This window comes from Sciurus vulgaris (genome assembly GCF_902686455.1).
Source record: "Sciurus vulgaris genome assembly, chromosome: 15".
In the NCBI taxonomy this organism is placed as follows: domain Eukaryota; kingdom Metazoa; phylum Chordata; class Mammalia; order Rodentia; family Sciuridae; genus Sciurus; species Sciurus vulgaris.
In genome coordinates, this window is record NC_136476.1 from 18,751,990 (window position 1) to 18,771,240 (window position 19,251).

General features: G+C 41.7%; 1 protein-coding gene across 2 annotated transcripts in view; it reads right to left on the reverse strand.

The window, feature by feature from the left end:
• Nucleotides 1-3,801: 3,801 nt before the first annotated feature.
• The window catches only part of PIP5K1B (phosphatidylinositol-4-phosphate 5-kinase type 1 beta), a 294,504-nt gene continuing 279,054 nt past the window's right edge, over nt 3,802-19,251 (reverse strand). For both annotated transcript variants that reach the window (XM_079112037.1, XM_079112038.1), the window contains 2 exons: nt 17,742-17,859; nt 3,802-4,546 (listed from right to left, as the gene is read on the reverse strand). In XM_079112037.1, coding sequence (XP_078968163.1) covers nt 4,544-4,546; nt 17,742-17,859 — 121 coding nt within the window. In that variant the 3' untranslated portion in view covers nt 3,802-4,543. The remainder of the gene's footprint in view (nt 4,547-17,741; nt 17,860-19,251) is intronic.

Sequence of the window (19,251 nt, forward strand, 5' to 3'; positions counted from 1 at the left end):
GGAAGTTAGAATTGACCATTTGGAAACTGCTACATAAACAGTAAAGAGAACCAGCTGGTGCAACTACCAGGAGCAAGTATCAAGGAGAAAGATTATTAAATCCAGGATACTAGAATTAAAATGTTCTTCTCTGATTATGTAAATTTGGATACCTTCATTCTGAAGAAGTTGTGTACAGCGCCTTCTGGCCTGCTCCACTATGGGTTGATGATTCTAGCCTCTCATCGTCACTTGGGATCCCTTTACCTCCCTCTTAGATTGATCTCTTCCTTTCGGATTTCATGACTTCCTCTTTCTTTATTAACTGTCTCATTTTGGTAAAGCACATCTTTTTTCCAGATAGGTTATGGAAAGTGATTTTTGCATAGATAACTTTTTCTACATTCATACTTACTAGTTTTGCAGGTTATGATGATTAATTTTATATACCAACTCAGCTAAGCTAGGGTAATCAGTTATTCACTCCAACACTCTTCGAAGTGCTGCTGTGGAAGTGTTGTGTAGATAATAATCACTTGACTGTAAGTGCAGGAGAATGCCCTGGAAAATGTGAGTGGTCCTCAGTAATCAGGTCAGCAAGAGAATAGATCATCGTGGTATGTTTGTACAATATGCTATGGTTCCCCAGAATTCATATCTTGAAACTCAACTCATAGTGCAACAGAATTAGAGGTGGAAACTTTAGAAGGTGATTAGATCGATGAGGGTTTGCTCTCACGAATGGGATTAGTGCTTATAAAGGACTGGAGGCAACTAGCTAGACAGCCTTATGCAATGTGAAGACAGTGTTCATCCCTCCTGGGGATGTAACTACAAGGCACCATCTTGAAGTAGAACCAGTCTTCACCAGACATTGAACCTGCTGGAGCCTTGATCTTGGACTGTCTCCAGAACTGTGAGAAATAAATTTTCAGTTATTTATATATTACTTACTCGTTATTTTGTTACAGCAGCAGGAATAGACTAAGACCTAGAATGTTATACAACCATGAAAAAGAATGCTTCCACGCACACAAAATCAATGAATTTCATATAGTGCTGGAACAATAACAAAAACTAGATAAAGAGTAAATACTATATGATGCCATTTATAGGAACTTCAAGAACTGCAAAAGTAATACATGATAGCAGTTGTAAAAATGGTTATGCTGGGCTGGGCGCAGTGGTGCCTACGTCCAGCACGTGAGAGGCTCACTTGAGTCTAGCAGTGTAAGACCAGCCTGGAACAACATAGTGAATTGCTATCCTTAAAAAAAAAAAAAAGTTACCTCTGGGATGCTAATAAAGAAGAGGCATGAACAGATCTATAAATTATATAGAACTGTTCACTCTCTTGTCCTAGGTGATAGTTAAATGGGTGTACACATTAGTAAATATCATTAAAGTATACAATTAATAGTTGTGCATTCTCATGTCTGTAATACCTCAAATACTAAAAAAGGTACAAAGTGTTCTGAGACAGGGAAAATAATCACAGCCTGTCCAAGAGTGATTTGAGTGGGGTGGGGAAGGGTCAGGGATTTAGACAAATTCATGACATTGAACTGGTATTGTCATCATGGCCCTATTAATATCAAGCCAGAGCCCTCATATCATGAACCTATTAATATCCACCTGTAACCTTTTTAGAAATTAGTGGGTTCAGGTTAAGGGCCCTGGCTTAGATAAACGAGTAGGATAGGAAGAGGAAGACGGGATTCCAGCTAGGGAAACCCATGTAGAGAGGGAGAATACTTATTAGATGTATGAATGCTAGGGAAGAGAGAGACAGAAGATGCTTATTCACTTAAAATTCCCTGTTGAATAGCCAGATTGTGGAACCAACCTAGATTCCCTTCAATTGATGAATGGATAAAGAAACTGTGGTATATATAGACAATGGAATATTACTCAGCCATAAAGAATGATAAAATTATGGCATTTGCAGGCAAATGGATGAAATTGGAGAATATCATGCTAAGTGAGATAAGCCAATTTCAAAAAACCAAAGGACAAATGATCTCGCTGATAAGTGGATGACGACACATATGGGGGGGGGGGGGGGTTAGTGTTAGGGTTAGAGTTAGGGTTAGGGAGGGGGGCAAGAATGGAGGAAGGAATGTATAGAGGGAAAAGAGGGGTGGGAGGGGGGGAAGGGAAAAAAATAACAGAATGAATCAAACAACATTTACCCTATGTAAATTTATGATTACACAAATGGTACGCCTTTACTCCATGTACAAACAGAGAAACAACATGTATCCTATTTGTTTACAATTAAAAAAAATTCCCTGTTGATATTGACTACGGTCTGAAATGTATCCCCCAAAATTCATGTGTTGGCACTTAATCCTCAATGCAACAATATTGGGAGGTCAGGCCTTTGGGAGGTGTTTAGGTCCTGAGGACTCTGTCCTCAAGAATGGATCAATGTCCCTTAAAAAGGACTTGAGGCGGTTGGCTCTCTCTTGACCTTCCACTTTCTGCTATGTGAGGATGGAGCAAGAAAGCCCTCAACAGATGTGGGTGCCTTGACCTTGGATTTTAAGCCTCTAGAACTTCGAGAAATAAATGACTGTTCTTTACAATTTCCTAGTCTCTTTAGCAGCACAAAATGGACTAGGACACATTCTAAAACCCAGGACAGATTCCCAGTGATAACTCTGAGGTTCAATCATTACTTCCATTGAGTACCAGGTTACATTACCAAAGTTTAATGTCATGTTTGCTGACAAGACTCAGTTTGCCTTAACTTGAAGTTTTTATACTGAGCATCTTACTCATCAGGAATGCCTTGGTCATTTTGCTTTCTATTGATTTTTATCTCAGTGTTTTAGGGCCTTGCTTCTGGGGACACACACCAGTTGGTGTAACTCTAACATTAATTGTTTGAAACATTCACTGCCCCTCTCTGCTTAGTCAGTCCATTCCTACATGAGAAATATACCTCCCACCTTTTTGATTTAAGACTTGCCAATGCTTTGGCCAAAGAAATGTGAGTGGAGAAGTACTCTAGGCTGCAATGCAAGTAGAAACCCGATGGGCTTCCTTTGCTTGGCCTCCACGCTATTCTTCTACTTCCACAAACATGGTATGTCCCAGATAGGGTTGCTCTGGATCCCAACATGAAGAAGACACTTGGAGCAGAGTTGTAGCTGGTCCTCAATGTGAGTGAGAAATAAACTGTGTTGGTGAAAGCTATAATGATTTTGGGTTGTTTGTTACCATAGCGTAACACAGTGAATGTGAATACACCAGGATACTTGGGAATGTCTCTTGGATATGAGCAGAATATGCTACTGAGTCTTTTCTTTGGACTGGGAATTTTATCTTCTATTTCATCTGTTATGAGCTTCAGTTCATTTATGATTTTAGAACATCTGAAATGAGGAGCATCTGGGTTGTTCTTTTAATTAAAAAAATAAAGAAATGTTGAACCAGGTGCAAGGGTGCACACCCATAGTCCCAGCAGCTCAGGAGGCTGAGGCAGGAGGATTTTAAGTTCACAGCCAGCCTCAGCAAATTAGTGAGGTGCTAAGCAACCTTGTCTCTAAATAAAATATAAGAAGTGCTGGGGATATGACTCAGTGGTTAAGTACCCCTGGGTTCAATCCCCAGTACCTACCACCACCCCCAAAAAAGTAAAAAAAAAAAAGTAATGAGGACTGGGGATATAGAACTTAGTGGGACAGCACTTGCCAATATGTGTAAGGCCTTGGGTTCAATCCCAGCACAACAAGAAAAAAAAAAAAAAAAAAAAAAAAGTAAATACTATAAATCATTGGAATCAATGGAAAACTATAATTGAGAACAAAATATTTTATTTCTTTCAATAAAACTATAGTTTACAGTAGTATTTACTAAATAAATTATATAATTTCTCTTTTACAAGCAATAAACTAAATCACAAATATTTCAAAGACAATGTATATACACAACATAAGGCCTTTTATAAATAGCTTGGCTTTTCTCATTTCACTAGTAAACAGTGAAAAAATATTTATAGAAGCTAGTTTTCTATAAAGTATAGGCAGAGACCTAATTACACTGATCTTTAAATGGAACCAATTTAAACTTTGAATGACATGGGCTATGATTATAATTTTGCAAAAAAGAGCAGAATTTATATTTTATCATTTCGCATGGATGGATTTTTTAAAAAATATATAAGCAGATTATATATGTTGCTTATGTATAATCACTGGGTACATGCAAAATGGAAATAATGCAAGAGTCCATAGGAAAATAGCACTTTCAAGTCCAAAAAGGTGATTGGCAATGGTATAGAAAGCAGCTTAAACATAGTTCATGCAGTTCTTCACAGTCGGCAAAGCAACAGCAAGTGACAGACTAGCGTGGTATTTCTCACATCCCATCAGCTGATCAGCCTTGGACCAAGCCTCCCCTGACATCTCACAGACAGAATTCTAAGTCCAGTTGATTTGTACTCTTGTGTGTAGTGGGGCTCAGCCAAGTTCCTTTGGAGAATTCTGGAGTAGGGAAACTTTGCTCCAACAACTGTGTTCGGGTCTCATCCACGAGCTGAGGTGTTTACCATTGTCACTTACTGGGGGAGGGTGGTATGGAGAGAAGAAAGCAGATATGAGACTTAGTTTTGGCAACAATTTATAATTCCTCCCATGAGTGGAAACACAAGTTCACAATTTCTCCCAATATCCTGTGCTTGGAAAATGTGCAGGTAGAAATGGGGTGCTTTAGCTTGGGTTCTTTGCAATGCTTAGCAGAGCATATGTTTCTTGGTGGAACATGTAATTATGCCAAGGTTTATCAAGATCAAGTCCCAATCACATCACAGCACAGAGCTAGGATCTTGGAAGGCAGCAAAGCTAAGACAGGGTCCTGCACTCCCAATGCACAGGCTTAGGGGAAATGCTGTGGCAGATTGGATGAGAAGTCAAACAGAACAACCCAACGACTCAAAACAGTCTTGAACTCAAGAATGCTGTGCTCATTTCCAAACAATGTCCCTGCAGCTGGGCATAAACAAACATGTAACCTAAAATGGCAACCAGAGCCAGCCAGCTCAACCAGTAGCAGTTGTACCGTGATTCATGTGGTGAAATGGAACCATTTTCAGTCTGTAAAGACTTTTTGGGTCAAATGTATTCACTTCCTATCTTGCAGCCATGTGACATTGTATAAATGACCTATCCTTTAACTCTTTTTTTTTTTGTTTCACTTGTAAAATAGGAGTAATACAATCTGTAGGGCAGATGGGAAAGATAACATTTTCTTTTTTCTATTTAGATACAGGATCTCACTATGTTGCCCAGGCTGTCCCTGAACTCCTGGGCTCAACTGATCTTCTTGCTACAGCTTTCCAAGGAGCTGGGACTATCGATGTATATCAATACACTCAACAAGAATAAACTTTTCTTAGGGAAAATAAAGTATGTATACACACAACACACACACACACACACACACACATATAAATATATAAAAATTTAAGGCTGGAGTGTAGTTCAATAATAGAGTGTGTGCTTAGCATGTAGGAGGCCCTGGGGTCAATCCCCAGAAACACCACCACCGAGGAAGCATTACCCCCTGACAAAATTAACACAGTGCTAGGTATATGCTAGCCCCTCTCTTTCACACCAACTGTGGTGAAGAATGTGGGAACTGGAATCTCAAAGATTGTACACCCTAGAACCCTTAGCTAGTGACTGAAAAGACTTCAATAAGAAGTTTAAAATGACTCAAAATTATTAGGAAAGAAACTATGTTCAATAAAGTAATTCTGTTTAGCAATCTGCATTTCATCATGTAATGTGAGGCTACTGTGAGTTGTAATTTTTATTGACTTACCATTTTTGTTTTATGGTTAGCTTGCTCCCTCTTTATGAATCAAAGTAGCTCGCTTATATGCACAGCACTCATGGGCAGGGCATTGAAGGGGAGAGGTGTGTTTCCCAAGGTCTCATTCTTGGCTTACCTACCCTACATTTGTCAATCCATCCCTTAACACCCCCTGTTATGGACTGGATATAAGGTGTCCCTGAAGGTTCATGGGTAAGTCAAGGTAGGAATGTTCAGATGAGATATAATTAGATTACAAGAGCTGTATCCTAATCAATGGATGGATTAATAATTTGAATGAACTAATGCATGCTAACTATAGGCAGGTAGGGTGTGGCTGGAGGAAGTAGATCACTGGGGATGTGCCTTTGGCGTTTATATGTTGTCCCTGGCAAGGGAAGCTCTCCCTATGCTTCCTGACTGTCCTGACCTGAGCACCCTTCCTCTGCCACCCCCTTCTACCATGATGTTCTGCCTCACCTCGGTGGCCCAGAGCTATGGACTGGACCTCTGTAACTGTGAGCCATGGACTGGACCTCGAAACTGTGAGCCATAATAAACTTTTCCTCCTTTAAATTGTTCTTCTTGGGCATATTGATTATAGCAATGTGAAGCTGGCTAACCCATCTGCCCCTCGCCAACTCTACCTACTGTTCTGAAAATATATATCTTATGATGTGGAATGTGGTATAAGGAAATCTCAGGACAGAGCTGAAATCGGAGGGAGGACTTCATACCAGTCAGATTGGCCAAGATCAACAGCATTGAACAGTCTCAGCAAGTGCCCACGAGTCTCCAGATCTTTACCCTTAGGGGTGATTCTATTTTATTTTATTTTTATGCTGGGGATTGAACTAAGGGCAAGCTAGGAGGGCATTCTATCATTAATCCATACCCCTTAGTCCCTATCATTCCTTTTCTCTGTGGTGCTGGGGGTCAGAACCAATGTCTCCCACACTGTAGGCAAGTGTTCTACCATTGAGCTATATCCCCAGCACCCTAACTTCTTAACTATAACAACTTTAGGTCACCTACAGCCCGTGAAAGCAGGATTTTTCCCTGTGACCAGGGTATCCTCATTATGTTTTCAAGTTGGAATTCTCTGCCAAGATATCTCTGAGAAAAGCATAAATTTCCTTCCAGCTATTGTATTTCCACCAGGCCCCGTATTTTGTTTTCTTAGACTGAGTCCATTTCCATCAGTAGTTCCTGATTCTGTTTTTTCTCAATCCTTCTCTGTATCCTTTCTATTCTATGGTTCATATTCTTTTAGCCGATGTGCCTCTGTCGCCCTGAGAGTTTGTGAACTCGACCTGTCCCACTTTAGTCTAAACTCACAACATGAAGATAGATCTGTATTAAGACTTCACAATGCCTCACTCCAACATTATCTCATTGGCTCTGGGGTCCCCTCTATCTATGGATTCACCTGATTGCTTTCTAAGACTTCCCTGGATTTCAAACACAAAAGTTACCATTATTGCTCTAAGAAGTCTGAACTCATTTTTAAAAATAAGGACCTGTTCTTAAATTTTATTATATTCTTATCTATCTCATATTGAGTGATACTTTGGTAAGTCACTTGGTGAAAAAGTGGACTGGGGATTTCTCCTTGTATTGGATTCCAATAGTAGCAGGAATCTAAAAGCTTGCCATTGTCTCAGGAGGTCCAGTGAATGCTAGGCTAGTGCAGTAGAATTCAGGCAATGGCAGTGCAGAGTAAAATCACTCTGTTATGGAACTTTATGGCTGGAAGGAAACTAGAAGGGGCCAAATATCCTACCTTTGCATCTAAATAAATATTTAGATTCAGAATCAGAAGTGAAGCTTCTCTTTTCTAAGTACCAAGGACGTCAGTCAAGAATCCTTGGGCAGAAGGCAGGACTTTTGCTATCCTTGAGATCTGCACAGTTGAACACAGCTCTTTTTGTGTCTGACCTTGTAGAATGCGGTATGAATGGGAGTGTGGAGGGCTGGGACTTGGGCTGACCTCCAGGGCTCCACTGGAGCTCCTTAAGCAACAGCAGGCAGATGACTAGTAGGATGAGAGCTGAGAGAGAAGCTGACACTTGTCTCCCCTGTCTCCGGGAAAGAATTTAAGATTATGGCCCCTCATTTCAAAACTGTTAGTGCAGAAGCAATATTTTAACACAGTTCCCTGCCTGATTAATTTGTTTTCTAAAGACCCAAGAGAAGCCTGAGGGCATCGAAGATTTATTCAGGCTGACAATTCTATGGGGGACTTTCCAGCACTCGAGAGACTCCTGCTGATTGTGAATCTGAGCAGCTCTCTGATCATCTAATGTGTCACAGAGTCTAGAACTGCAACAGAATCCACTCCGACCTCTGCTTCTGCTGCCTGGCAACCATGTGGGGGATGAACGTGGTGCTAGTTTCATTGGGAAAGGACACTGGTTCCTTTCTCTGCTGTAGGGAAGGAAGCACCAGGTGCCCAAGGCCACAGCCACCTCAAGAGTGTGGAATTAGGAACTGCCCCCATACAGCCTTTTTCCTTGGTAGCACATTTTGTTACAAAAGGACACAGTAACTGTGATGGGCAAATCTGTGTCCCTGTAACCATTCCATGTTGACACCCTAACTGCCAATACCTCAGAATGTGACTTATTTGGAGATAGGGTCTTATGGAGGTAGTCAGGTTAGAATGAGATCATAGGTTAGGCCCCTAATTTATTATGACTGGTGCCTTTTTATGGATGGAAATTTGGATACAGACACATATAGAGGGCACATGGTGTGACGAGACACAGGGAGAAGAAGACCATCTACAGTCAGAGAGAGAGAGAGGCCTGGGACAGATCCTGCCCTCACATCCCCTCCCGGGGGAACCAACCCTGCGACACTTGACCGGAACCGTCAGCCTTCAGAACTGTGAGGAAAGAAATTTCTGCTGTTTAAGCCACTTAGTCTGTGGCATGCTATTAATGGCAGCCTAGCAAACTAACACAGTTCCCGCCCTGGGATTTAGAAAGTTGTTTTTTAAGATGAGGCAGGAGGATCACAAGCTCAAAGCCAGCCTCAGCAACTTAGGCCCTAAACAACTTTGTGAGACCCTGTCTCAAAATAAAACTAAAAAAGGACTGGGGATGTGGCTCAGTGGCCAAGTGCCTTGGGTTCAATCCCTGTATAAAAACCAAAATCCAAAACAAAAAAAAAAATTTAATTAAAAAATTCATATTTGCATTTCATTATGTTTAATCCTACTGCTCTTGGGAGTTACTTCAAAGACCACAATACCAGGAGTTCAGTGACCATAAGTGAGGATTTGTCCAAGATTGAAAGTGAAGAAAAGACTTTTTCCACCTATATTTGTTGATATTTTGGTCAAGTTGCTGCCTAAGCAGAAGCCACATTTTCTGTGTTGAATCTTCAAACTGCCAAGGGGCCCTTTCAAAGAGACTGGAGTGAAACTTAATGGATGAGAAGGGCATGCTTGGATATGAGGAAGATTAGCACCTTCACTCTCTTTACACAGCACTGTGATTGTAGCCTCCAGTCAGACTTGGAAGGTGGGAGAAGCTGGGTCTGACAGAGTGAGCTGCCTTTGACATCTGAAGAACATGCCCCCCACTGAACTTGCACACACAGCCCTGAAAGGCTACAATAAAGTACATGAAGTGGAAACAGTTGACTGAGCCACACACTCGCTCTTAATTACTTTCCAATTCAAGGCCCTCAGTTATGCCTTATCCCCTTGCTTGGGGCTGCCTTTCTGTCACTAGGTGGCGGCAGAGGCTCTGCTGACAGCGGGAACGCACTTGCAAGCCCAGTGATCAACCTGTGCTTAGGACCCACATGGGTTCACTTAAGTTTTGTTTGTAGATCAGAAGAAAAGTGCATCTGATTCCAATGGTCCCTGGAAGGTGACCCTGGGGGAGTGAGACAGCTCTTCCCTATATCAGCGTAGAAGGGGTACAGGACGCTCAGAGCTGCAGGATCCTGAGAACAAGCTCAGAGGATCTCAGCCCTGGGTGTGTGAACGTCTGAAAACACCCATGCCTTGGCCCACCCCTGGGGACTTTATTTCTAATTCACATGCCCAACAAGCAACTGGGTCTGTTAGTACAGTCACCTTTTGACAACATTTTGTGAGGAATTCAAAATAATTTGAAAACATCTACCCAAGCTCACAGCCACGTAGCCAAGGAATGGGAAAACGGGGCCACGAGTGAAGGAGCAGCTTGCAGGCCCCTCAGTCAGGCCATGGAGTGGGCTGAATCGCAACCCCCCCCCCCCATGTCTTGTCCCCCTGGGACCTCAGAACATGACCTTATTTGGAAATAGGGTCTTTGTAGATGTAAACATTAAGATAAGGTCACACTGGACTGTGATGGGCCCTAATCCAATGACACATGACCTTATAAGAAGAAGGACGCAGAGGCATGGGAACACAGGGAAGAAGCCGTGTGAACGTGGAAGCAGAGGCAGGAGCAGTATTGGTCCAAAAATGCCAAGGAATATGGGGAACCACCAGAAGCTGGAAGAGATAATAGGAATCCTCCCCTGGAGTCTTCAAAGGGGGAGCATGGCACTGATGCCATCTTGACTTGAGAGTCCTGGCTTCTAGAACACAAGACGGGATATATCTGTTTGTTAAGCCTCTCAGTTTGAGGTAATCTGTTGTGGCAGTCCTAGGAGGTAACACAGGCAGAGACATACCAGAGGGAAGTCGGACCCTCAGCTCCCCACTCCTGAGCCCTCCTCACGCCACGCACCAGGCTTGGCAGGCCTTGGCTTTTACTAAGTGAACAGTCCTCAAATGTCTTCCATTCCATCTCAGAGTCTAGGAGAGGGCATGGTATGAATGAGAATCATCCTGTTTACTAGGTCCTGGGTATGATCTCAATTTTTTCTTCCTAAAATTCACATTGGATTTTAAATCAAATTCCTTTGAAGTTGTGCTACTTGTTCCTTGCAGACTCAGGGCCTTTATGGACCCCAAATTCACTTTAATGGAGACCGATTTTCCTCAGACACTCTTCTCCAAAGACTTGGAGAAACGCCTCGACAAAGAAGAAAATGGAAATGGAAATCAGAAAAGCAATAGGGAGCATGCAGAGGGCCTGGGGAAATGGGGAGAGAGGCCAGATTTAGGAGGCAAGTAAATAAAAATGTCAGGGCAACCAGTGCATGGCCTGGGTGTCAAAGGGGAGTCAGGTGTACCAAGGGCAGAACTACCTATGAATAAGGCGCAAATCCAATTGGCCTGTGAGGCCACCATTCACTGTGCAGCTAGGATATAACAGAAAAACCCGGCCATCGCAGTCCTGCAAACTGTCATTCAGTTGTGGGCCTAATTGAACAGAAAAGCCAGTGTGCCTTTATAACTTCAACTCCAGTTCTCTAAGCTAATCCTTAAACAGCAGTTTAATGTTAAAAAAAAAAAAAAAAATTCCTACATTGCTCCCCTAATCCAGACTGACAGGTTGCCTCATTAAAACTGAAACCTGTGTCACTCTTTTTTTCACGGTGCTGGGGATCGGAACCCAGGGTCTTGTGCTACGAGGCAAGCACTCTACCGACTGAGCTATCTCCCCAGCCCATGTGTCACTCTTATTTCAACTAGTAGCAACTTGGAGGTGCTGAGGGGTTCATGGAGTGACACCCATTTTTTCAGCTCTTTTTACATGTCGTAGAGACATTATTTGGCCAATAACTTAAGGAGTCAAGCCTTTCTGGAAATAAACAAAGGGCCCTATCTTACCTTTTCTGAAATCTCTTGGTTTTCAACACTGTGGTCCTATGGATTAAAACAAATGACATCTGGTTCCCTGTCTTCCAAACCAAGGTGGTGTTTGCCTTTCTCTTTCCTATTCTGCTGTCACTGAAATCTACTACAATCCTGAGCAGCATCTTTGGTTGGTGGGGACTCCAGCTTTCTTCTGAGAAGCAATAGAATTGCTACTGTTTCGAATAAACACCCTGGCAGCAGCCAACACTGGCTCAGACTAGGAATGATTAGAGACCCATGACTTCACGTGCAAGCCATTAACTCAACGCCGAGGGATTCAAATCCAGAAAGGCGGTTTCTCTTGCCAAAAAGTTCCACTGATTTTCTAAGACCCCTGTGACCTAAATTTGAAGCATTTTTCTTCTTTTTCTCATACATAGTGGTATGATAAGCTGTTAATTCAATCATTTTCACTTCTCTGCCACCCTTCCTCCCATGATCAAAGAGTATTATTAACCACCCTAAAAACACATTAAATAATCAAGCTGTCCAAGAGCTGTCAATCAGAGCACTAATCTCCAATACTGGTGTGGCTAAAAACTGGCTTAACTGTTTCTCTTCCTTCACCCACAGCTATTTTTGCACTTCAAACAGCCATTTTGCAGAGGCACTTACATAGATGAAAGTACATGTTATTGAGAGGATGCTAATGTGGAAAGTGTAAAAGGAACAGGGCATAACTTAGGCACGGAATAACAGAAGCAAGAAAAGCATGGTTGTGTGGCAGAAATTTTTCACACTTGTACATTATTAATGCAGTCCCATTACCTCCTCCTGACCCATCCATTTCCACCATATCATGAAAGGACACTGTCTCCCACTCCATTTTCAGTGGGGATGGCCTTTGTTGGTTGTTCCTCTTCCCATTAACACCAAATTGCATTCTACGTCAGGCAAAGAAGTCCCTTCAGGAACTGAAATAACAGCTATGGTGACAGCATCCATCCGTGCCTCAAAGATCTGGGACTATTCACCAGTGGAATCTCGCTCTATTATGAAGACTGCATGATTGCCCATTTCAAATCAATACAGCCTGCTCATCTCTGTTGTATTCTTTTAAATACCCTAATCTGTGTCATCAACTCAGCATTCATGGGAAAACACATGATTGGTCACTGGATAAAGTCATCTTTAAAATACCTCCTTCAATTTGAATATTTGCAAATGAAGCCTGCAACTCCACAGTGTGAAGGTGAACGACCCCTTTGAAAGCCATGCAGGTTGCTAGGTAGATGGGGACTGAAGTAAATGCATTAGTAAGGATGATGGAACAATTCCTGGCCTTCTGGGGTCACCTATCCTTTTCAATTTCATGTCAAATCACAGGAAAAAGCAGGATAGCTGCCCTAACTCACATGCACAGGATGTGTGGGTGGATCCTTATAAGGAGATTTTGTATGTTATCTGATGTGTACAAATCACTTCGGTTTAAATCTGCATATTTTAAGGGGATATAAATAGTATATTCATTAGTGTGTAAATAAAAGCTCTAGGGATTAGGTTACAACTACTAACAGAAAAATGCTATTAGCAGTTGTATCTTCTGGGAGAGAAATATTACAAGAGAAATCGGACTACGTTTGGTGACAACACCGAACAGCATGTCACTTGAGAAGCCTCCAACTGCCCTTCAAGTAAAGATGGCTAGGATCCAGAGCTTTCGAATTAGGTCAGGAAGAAAGGAGAGACAAATGCATAGGCAAGATTGGTTTTCCTCTCTTCTGCTTTCCTTTTACAGCATTTTTTCATAATGTAGAAGCAAATGAAAACATTGAAAGGAGGACAATGGACTGAATCCTTTCAGATCCGGAAGAGCATGCAAAATGAAATAATAAAAATCTGCAGCATGAACGCACATCCTGGCATTACAAGTTAATGGTGCAGAATGTTCTAGATGCTCTGCTCGAAGTTTAAGTTTAAATACTGTGAAGGTTTTTTGGCAGAGGAGGTGATGAAACAGCAGAATTTGGAGAAAACAACTGTGGCTTTGGAAAACCTTATTTCTGCAACTGTTGTAAGTCAGAATGAGTCATAGGCTATCAGAGCTGGCTGGGGCCTTGGAGATGATTTAATAACCCATTTTATAGATGAGAAAACCGAATGCCCAAAGAGGGTGACTAATTCAAGGTCAATAATAATGAGAAGCAGAGACAGGCATAGACTCCAGGGGCCTATTTCTCTATAATTAATGTCTCATTTGGTTTTGAAGAGGCTAATAAAAAAAAAAAAAAAAAAAAAAACTAGAAAAACTGTGTGGGGGTCATGAGGTGAAGCTAGATTCCTAAGAACACAAACATTATTTGCCTTTTCATTCTCATGTGTGTGTTCAACAGAGTTTCCAGAAGCAAAATGATGTGTCATATTGCAGATGATACAGAAATAGATATGAGAACCCAGTTTCTTTTGTCAACCTAGACATTGGGATTTACAAAAATGTAAAGTTTTGCTACTCTTTTCACAAAATCTATTTTTATATCAGAAAATACAGTTACATTCACAAAAATGTTATTTAAATTAACACAATATTTACTATTTTAAATGAGCTAATAAATATTTCAAATTTTTCTCAGTTTTAATTTTGGAAGATAACCTACATACAAAAAGCTCTTTGGGATTCTCAATAATTGTTAAGAATGTACTGGGGTCCTGAGGGCAAAAGGTTTGAGAACTGCTGCACATTAAAAAATAACCAGAAAGGAAATATTAAAAATGGAATTTTTTCCAAGGTGCTGAGAATTGAATCTAGTACCTTGCAAATGCTAGGCAAGTGTTCTACAACTTGGCTATACCCCCACCTCTGAAAGTAAATTTTATTAAAATTTTTCTTAATACACTGTACCCCCAATTCTTATTTTTGGATCCATCTTTCACTTTCATAAGTCTGATGAGATGGAGGATAGACTTACATAGTGGTCAATAACAATGAAAGGGTACTATATGGGGTTCAAGTTTAGGCAGGAGAGACCATGGGCTAGATTTGAATTTTGATTATTATTTACCAGTTCTGAGAACTGCTCAAATTAATCTTCAGTTTCCTTACCTGTATGAACAAAGGCAAATATAACAACTATCTCTGTGAATGAGCTAATACAAGACAAGGACTGATATCGTGCATGGCACATAGCATGTACTCAATTTGGCCATTCATATTATTATTATTTAAACTCCTGTGCCCTTCCCACAGTGCCAAAGTGTTTCCCTTTCACATTCCATATTGAAGTTTAAAAAGTCAATTTCTTATGGATCCTAATTTGTCTATCTTTTTTTCCTCTATATTTTTCTTGCCATATTACTTTGTCTGATCTTGGGTAAGTTGCTTAACATCTATGAGTCTAATTTGTTAACTAACAGGCAGCATAATTCCTAATCCAGACAGCATAGCACTGTAATTAACAGTGGGTTAAGTGCTTTGGGTAGTCTCTACTGGTTTGAATCCCTCTTATTGATTCCTGTTTGCATATTTTGGGGGCAAATTGGGTACTTTCTGTGTGCCTCAATTTCCTTGCCTATAAATGGAACTAGTAAGTAACCTTAGAGGGTTGTCAAGAGGATTAAGTGAGCTATATAAATACTAAATGATATGTGTGTGTGTGGTGTGTGTGTGTGTGTGTGTGTGTGTGTGTGTGTATTTTAGGACAGTGCCAGGCATGTAGGAAAATACTCAAAAATGCTTCATAGCTTATTGTTATTAGCTACAAAATAGAATTAGGCTACAGTTTTTCTCCAAGCTTGGCGAGAAACATTTCTACTGCCCATTACCTTCTGCACAGCTTGCCTGCTTTCTCCCTTTTCCTATCTCTCCTCCTTCACTTCTGAACCACAATCAGCTGTGCTTGGAAGAATGACAGAGGACCATGCCAGCCAGCGAGCCGCCACCACCGTCTCCTTCAGTTGTAAACTCCTTTATTTCTAATGGTCCTCAAGAGCTTGCAATAGGATCAAAAAGAATACTCAGGTTTTTCCCCGGTGACTTCCAAGGAAAGCATTTCCTCTTCCTTTTCTGAAATGCTTAGCCCTTTCAATGTCAAAGAATTCAAGAGACGTGAGAAAGTTGTGAAGTAAGACACTGCTAAAACCAAATAAATGGCAGCATTCTTAGGAATGAAATGGATATGAAGAGGGGAAAAGCAAAATGGTTAATAAGAAAACCTTCCTACCAAAGGAACAAGAGAACAGACCTGGTGCTAACCAAACCATTGACCATCCTGTGCTTTTACACTCCACTCAGGACGTGGCAGCTTCCCAGATGGCCAAGACTGGCTTTTGCAAAGATATGTGAAAGTGGCACCAAGCCTTGGCTCATGAAGATGAGATTTTACTTGGCCTCTTTCTGAAATGCATTCCTGATTTCTACTTCTGGATGAACTCAGTTTAGCAAGGGACCAAAACAAACAAAAGGAAAAACAAAAACAACCCTCCCAAAACAGAAGAAAAATCCACCCAACCAAAAACAACAGCAACCACCACCACCAATATCATAACAAAACCAAAAACAAATCCCCAAACCAACCAAACAACAAAAACCCCTTGATTTCCTCTATTTAATTCCCTGTTTTCCTGGTCAGGTGGGTTAGGGGACCAAGTTTGCTGTGAGAATTGTGTGATATTCTGTAACTTACATTTTTAAAGTGGGGGCAGAAACAGGAGCATGGCTTGGTGAGAAAAAAATCTCTTTATGCAGCAAAATGTATATTTATAAGTTATGAAAAAATCCTTCCCAGGGTGCATGTCTGTAATCCTAGCTAGTGGAGAGGCTGAGGCAGGAGAATTCCACATCAGAGGTGAGCGTGGGTGACTTAGTGAGACCATCTTTCAAAATAAAATAAAAGGGGCTGGGGATGCAGCTCAGTGGAAGAGTGCCCTTGGGTTCAATCCCCAGTACTTCAAGAAGGAAAAAAAAAATCTTTCACAGTGGTTGTTGTTGGTGGAGCTGCTATTTTATAGAGTAAAGCAAAGCCTATTGGAGACAGAGATGTTTGGACTGAAACATGAAGGAAGTGAGGGACTAAGCATGAATTGGTTTTGGGAAAGAGTGTAGAAAAAACAGTGAATGCACAGATCTCAAGGCAGGAATGTGCTGGGCTTGGTGGAGGAACATGGAGGAAGCCAGTATGGTTGGAATGGCAACATGGAGGAAGGCAGAGGCCTAGGAGGAGGATTCCCAGAGGCAGGGGAGGCCAGTCCAAGTAGGGCCTGGAGAACTTGGATTTCACTCAAAAATAACAGTTAGGTGAATGAGGCCCTGCAGAGCACACGTGAGAAAATGCAGTGCCGGATTGTGAGATGTGGAGAGACATAAGATTCAGTCTCAAGGGGCCCTGAGGGATGTGGAGATGCCACATACACCAGGTGATATCGATTCCCACAGTGAACTGGTAACCAGGTATGGTGAGGAGCAGTGGCTCAAGTTTGGGAAAACATAAGAAAACAGAAAATTCCAATCAACACTTTCCCTGTTTCAAGTGATTTTGCACAGGTGTACGAGGACATGGAGAATGGGTGTGAGATGTACTCGGCAGGGAAAATCCTCATGCTCCCCAGCGTAACCCACCAAGGTGCCTTTCTCACATCATCTCACAATACAATTAGGGCCACATAGACAATCATCTAGGCGTTCCTCAAAGCAGCCTTATGGAGCAGGCAGGGTGGGCATTATTTCCCTCCTCTGGCGTTAGGGGCACACAGTCACAGCTAAGTTCTATCCACTTCACACAGCTGGTTGGTGGCGACCCTACTGGGCCAGCCAAAATTCTTTGGTGCTGAATTCAGGTTCTTCCCATGACCTAGTTCTGTGCCTCCTAGTTTACTAACCTATTCAAGGAGGCAAAACCAAAGAGAAGAAGAATCAAACACAGGGGGCACCATTGAGCCAAAGGAAAAGGCACTACTTCCTTGGGAATCACAATAAGGAGCCCCACTTTGCCTGAATCTTAGGGGCTTTGTCCTCTTCTTATATATAGTGAATTAGTATTAACCTAGATATCTTTTGTGTAATGTTCTACATGAACTATAGGAAACATGGCTTGTGAAAAAACATCCTTTGTAGAAGACAGGGTACCATTGTTTCTTTCAAAGCCCAAGCATGCCTGGTTTTATAGAACCTGTTGTTGTAGAAGCCATGGCCTGGATCCATCTGTGAACCAGGAGGGGAGGGGAAGGAACTAAACAAACAAACAAACAAAAAAATGACTACTAAATAGACATCAAGCACAGAGGCATTATCGTCCTGCATTTCCAGAGCATTTGGCTCCGCAGACAAGTAGATGGTCCCCTCTTCTAAGGTAAATGTCGAACTGGAAGGTAACCCTTTGCTGGAAAAACAAAGACAAATGGTGAGCACACGGCTTCCAGAGCGAAACCCAAAGACACCTCCAAAGTCGTGGCTAAGAGGTGGGTGGCCTTGCGGGGTGAAACAGTTTTTAATAGTCATACCTGGAGATAAAAATCCACTGAGTTTTAAAAATTTGGTTTTACCAGCAGAGCATTCTCGCTATATGTATCAGCACAGGAGTCCCTTCGGGGCATTTTTGAGAAGTGGTGGGACACTGTGGCCCCAGTGGCTTCGTGGTTGTCTTTGGCTTTGGTTGGTTTTCGGTGCTTCAGTTCTCCTCTCCTGGATTCACTCCGTGCTAGTTCACACGATGAACACCTTGTGTGCACCCTTCTCCCTCTTTCCCTTCCTCCCTCTCGCTTTCTTCTTTTTCTCTCTACTGTTGTTTCTTTTTCTTTTTGGCATGCAAATTTCCAGTACCTCAGTGATTGTCCGATTTCAGTAAGCATCAGAATCCTGTGGAGAGCTGGTGACCGTGCAATTTCTTAGGCCCGTCCACCAGTTTCTGACTCAGAAAATCTGGCATGGAGCCTGTGCGTTTTCATTTCTGACCAGCTTCCAGGTGATGCTCACGGCCCAGCCTTGGAGTAATGACTTACATAAACACAGAGCATTGTGTTACGTGCTTTGTGAGGAGAGCCTATGTGGATTAGTAGCAATCAAAGTAATATGCAGGGAGATAGTGATTGATGAGAAACCACCTTGTTTGGTTGTGATATGATAACCAGTCATAACTGTTGAAGGAACTGATCTGCTTGCTTAGTATTTAAGTTGGAAATTAATTTAGGAGTTCAGAGGCACACCCCCCATTAAAATAAAATTGTTTTTAATCTGTGGTTTTGCCACAGGAAGGTTTTTCAAGAACAAAATATCTTTAAAAAAATAGGGGAAGAGGGTGTTATTGGTGCTTGGAAAAATGAAGGAGGGCCTGGCTATTGGCCCAGCAGAGGGCCTGTGGTCTTCCTTGGTGGCAGAGCTGAGGGCAGGGTATGGAAGGTGGCTTTCTCCTCTCCCCTCCTGTGTTACCATATCTCATGATCCCTTCAGGGCTCAGAGCAGAGTTTTTCTGAAAACTCCCCATTTAAAATCAGCCTCTGAGATTCTTGTCTAAGCAAGCCAGAGAGGAGACTACTGAGAACAATATAGTTTTTCTGTCCTTCCCTAGTCTGGGACCTGTGCGTATTTACCTGTTAATTAAAGATACCTTAAGTATTTTGAAATGCTGACCTTTGCAATAATAAAAACAAAACTTTTCAAAATGATTTTGTAAATATTAATAAATAAGTTTCATTTGTAATTTTTTTTTCCTGATCATAAAAGACATAATAAAAAAACTGTAGGGAGCTGGGGCCAGAGCTCAGTGGTAGAGCAT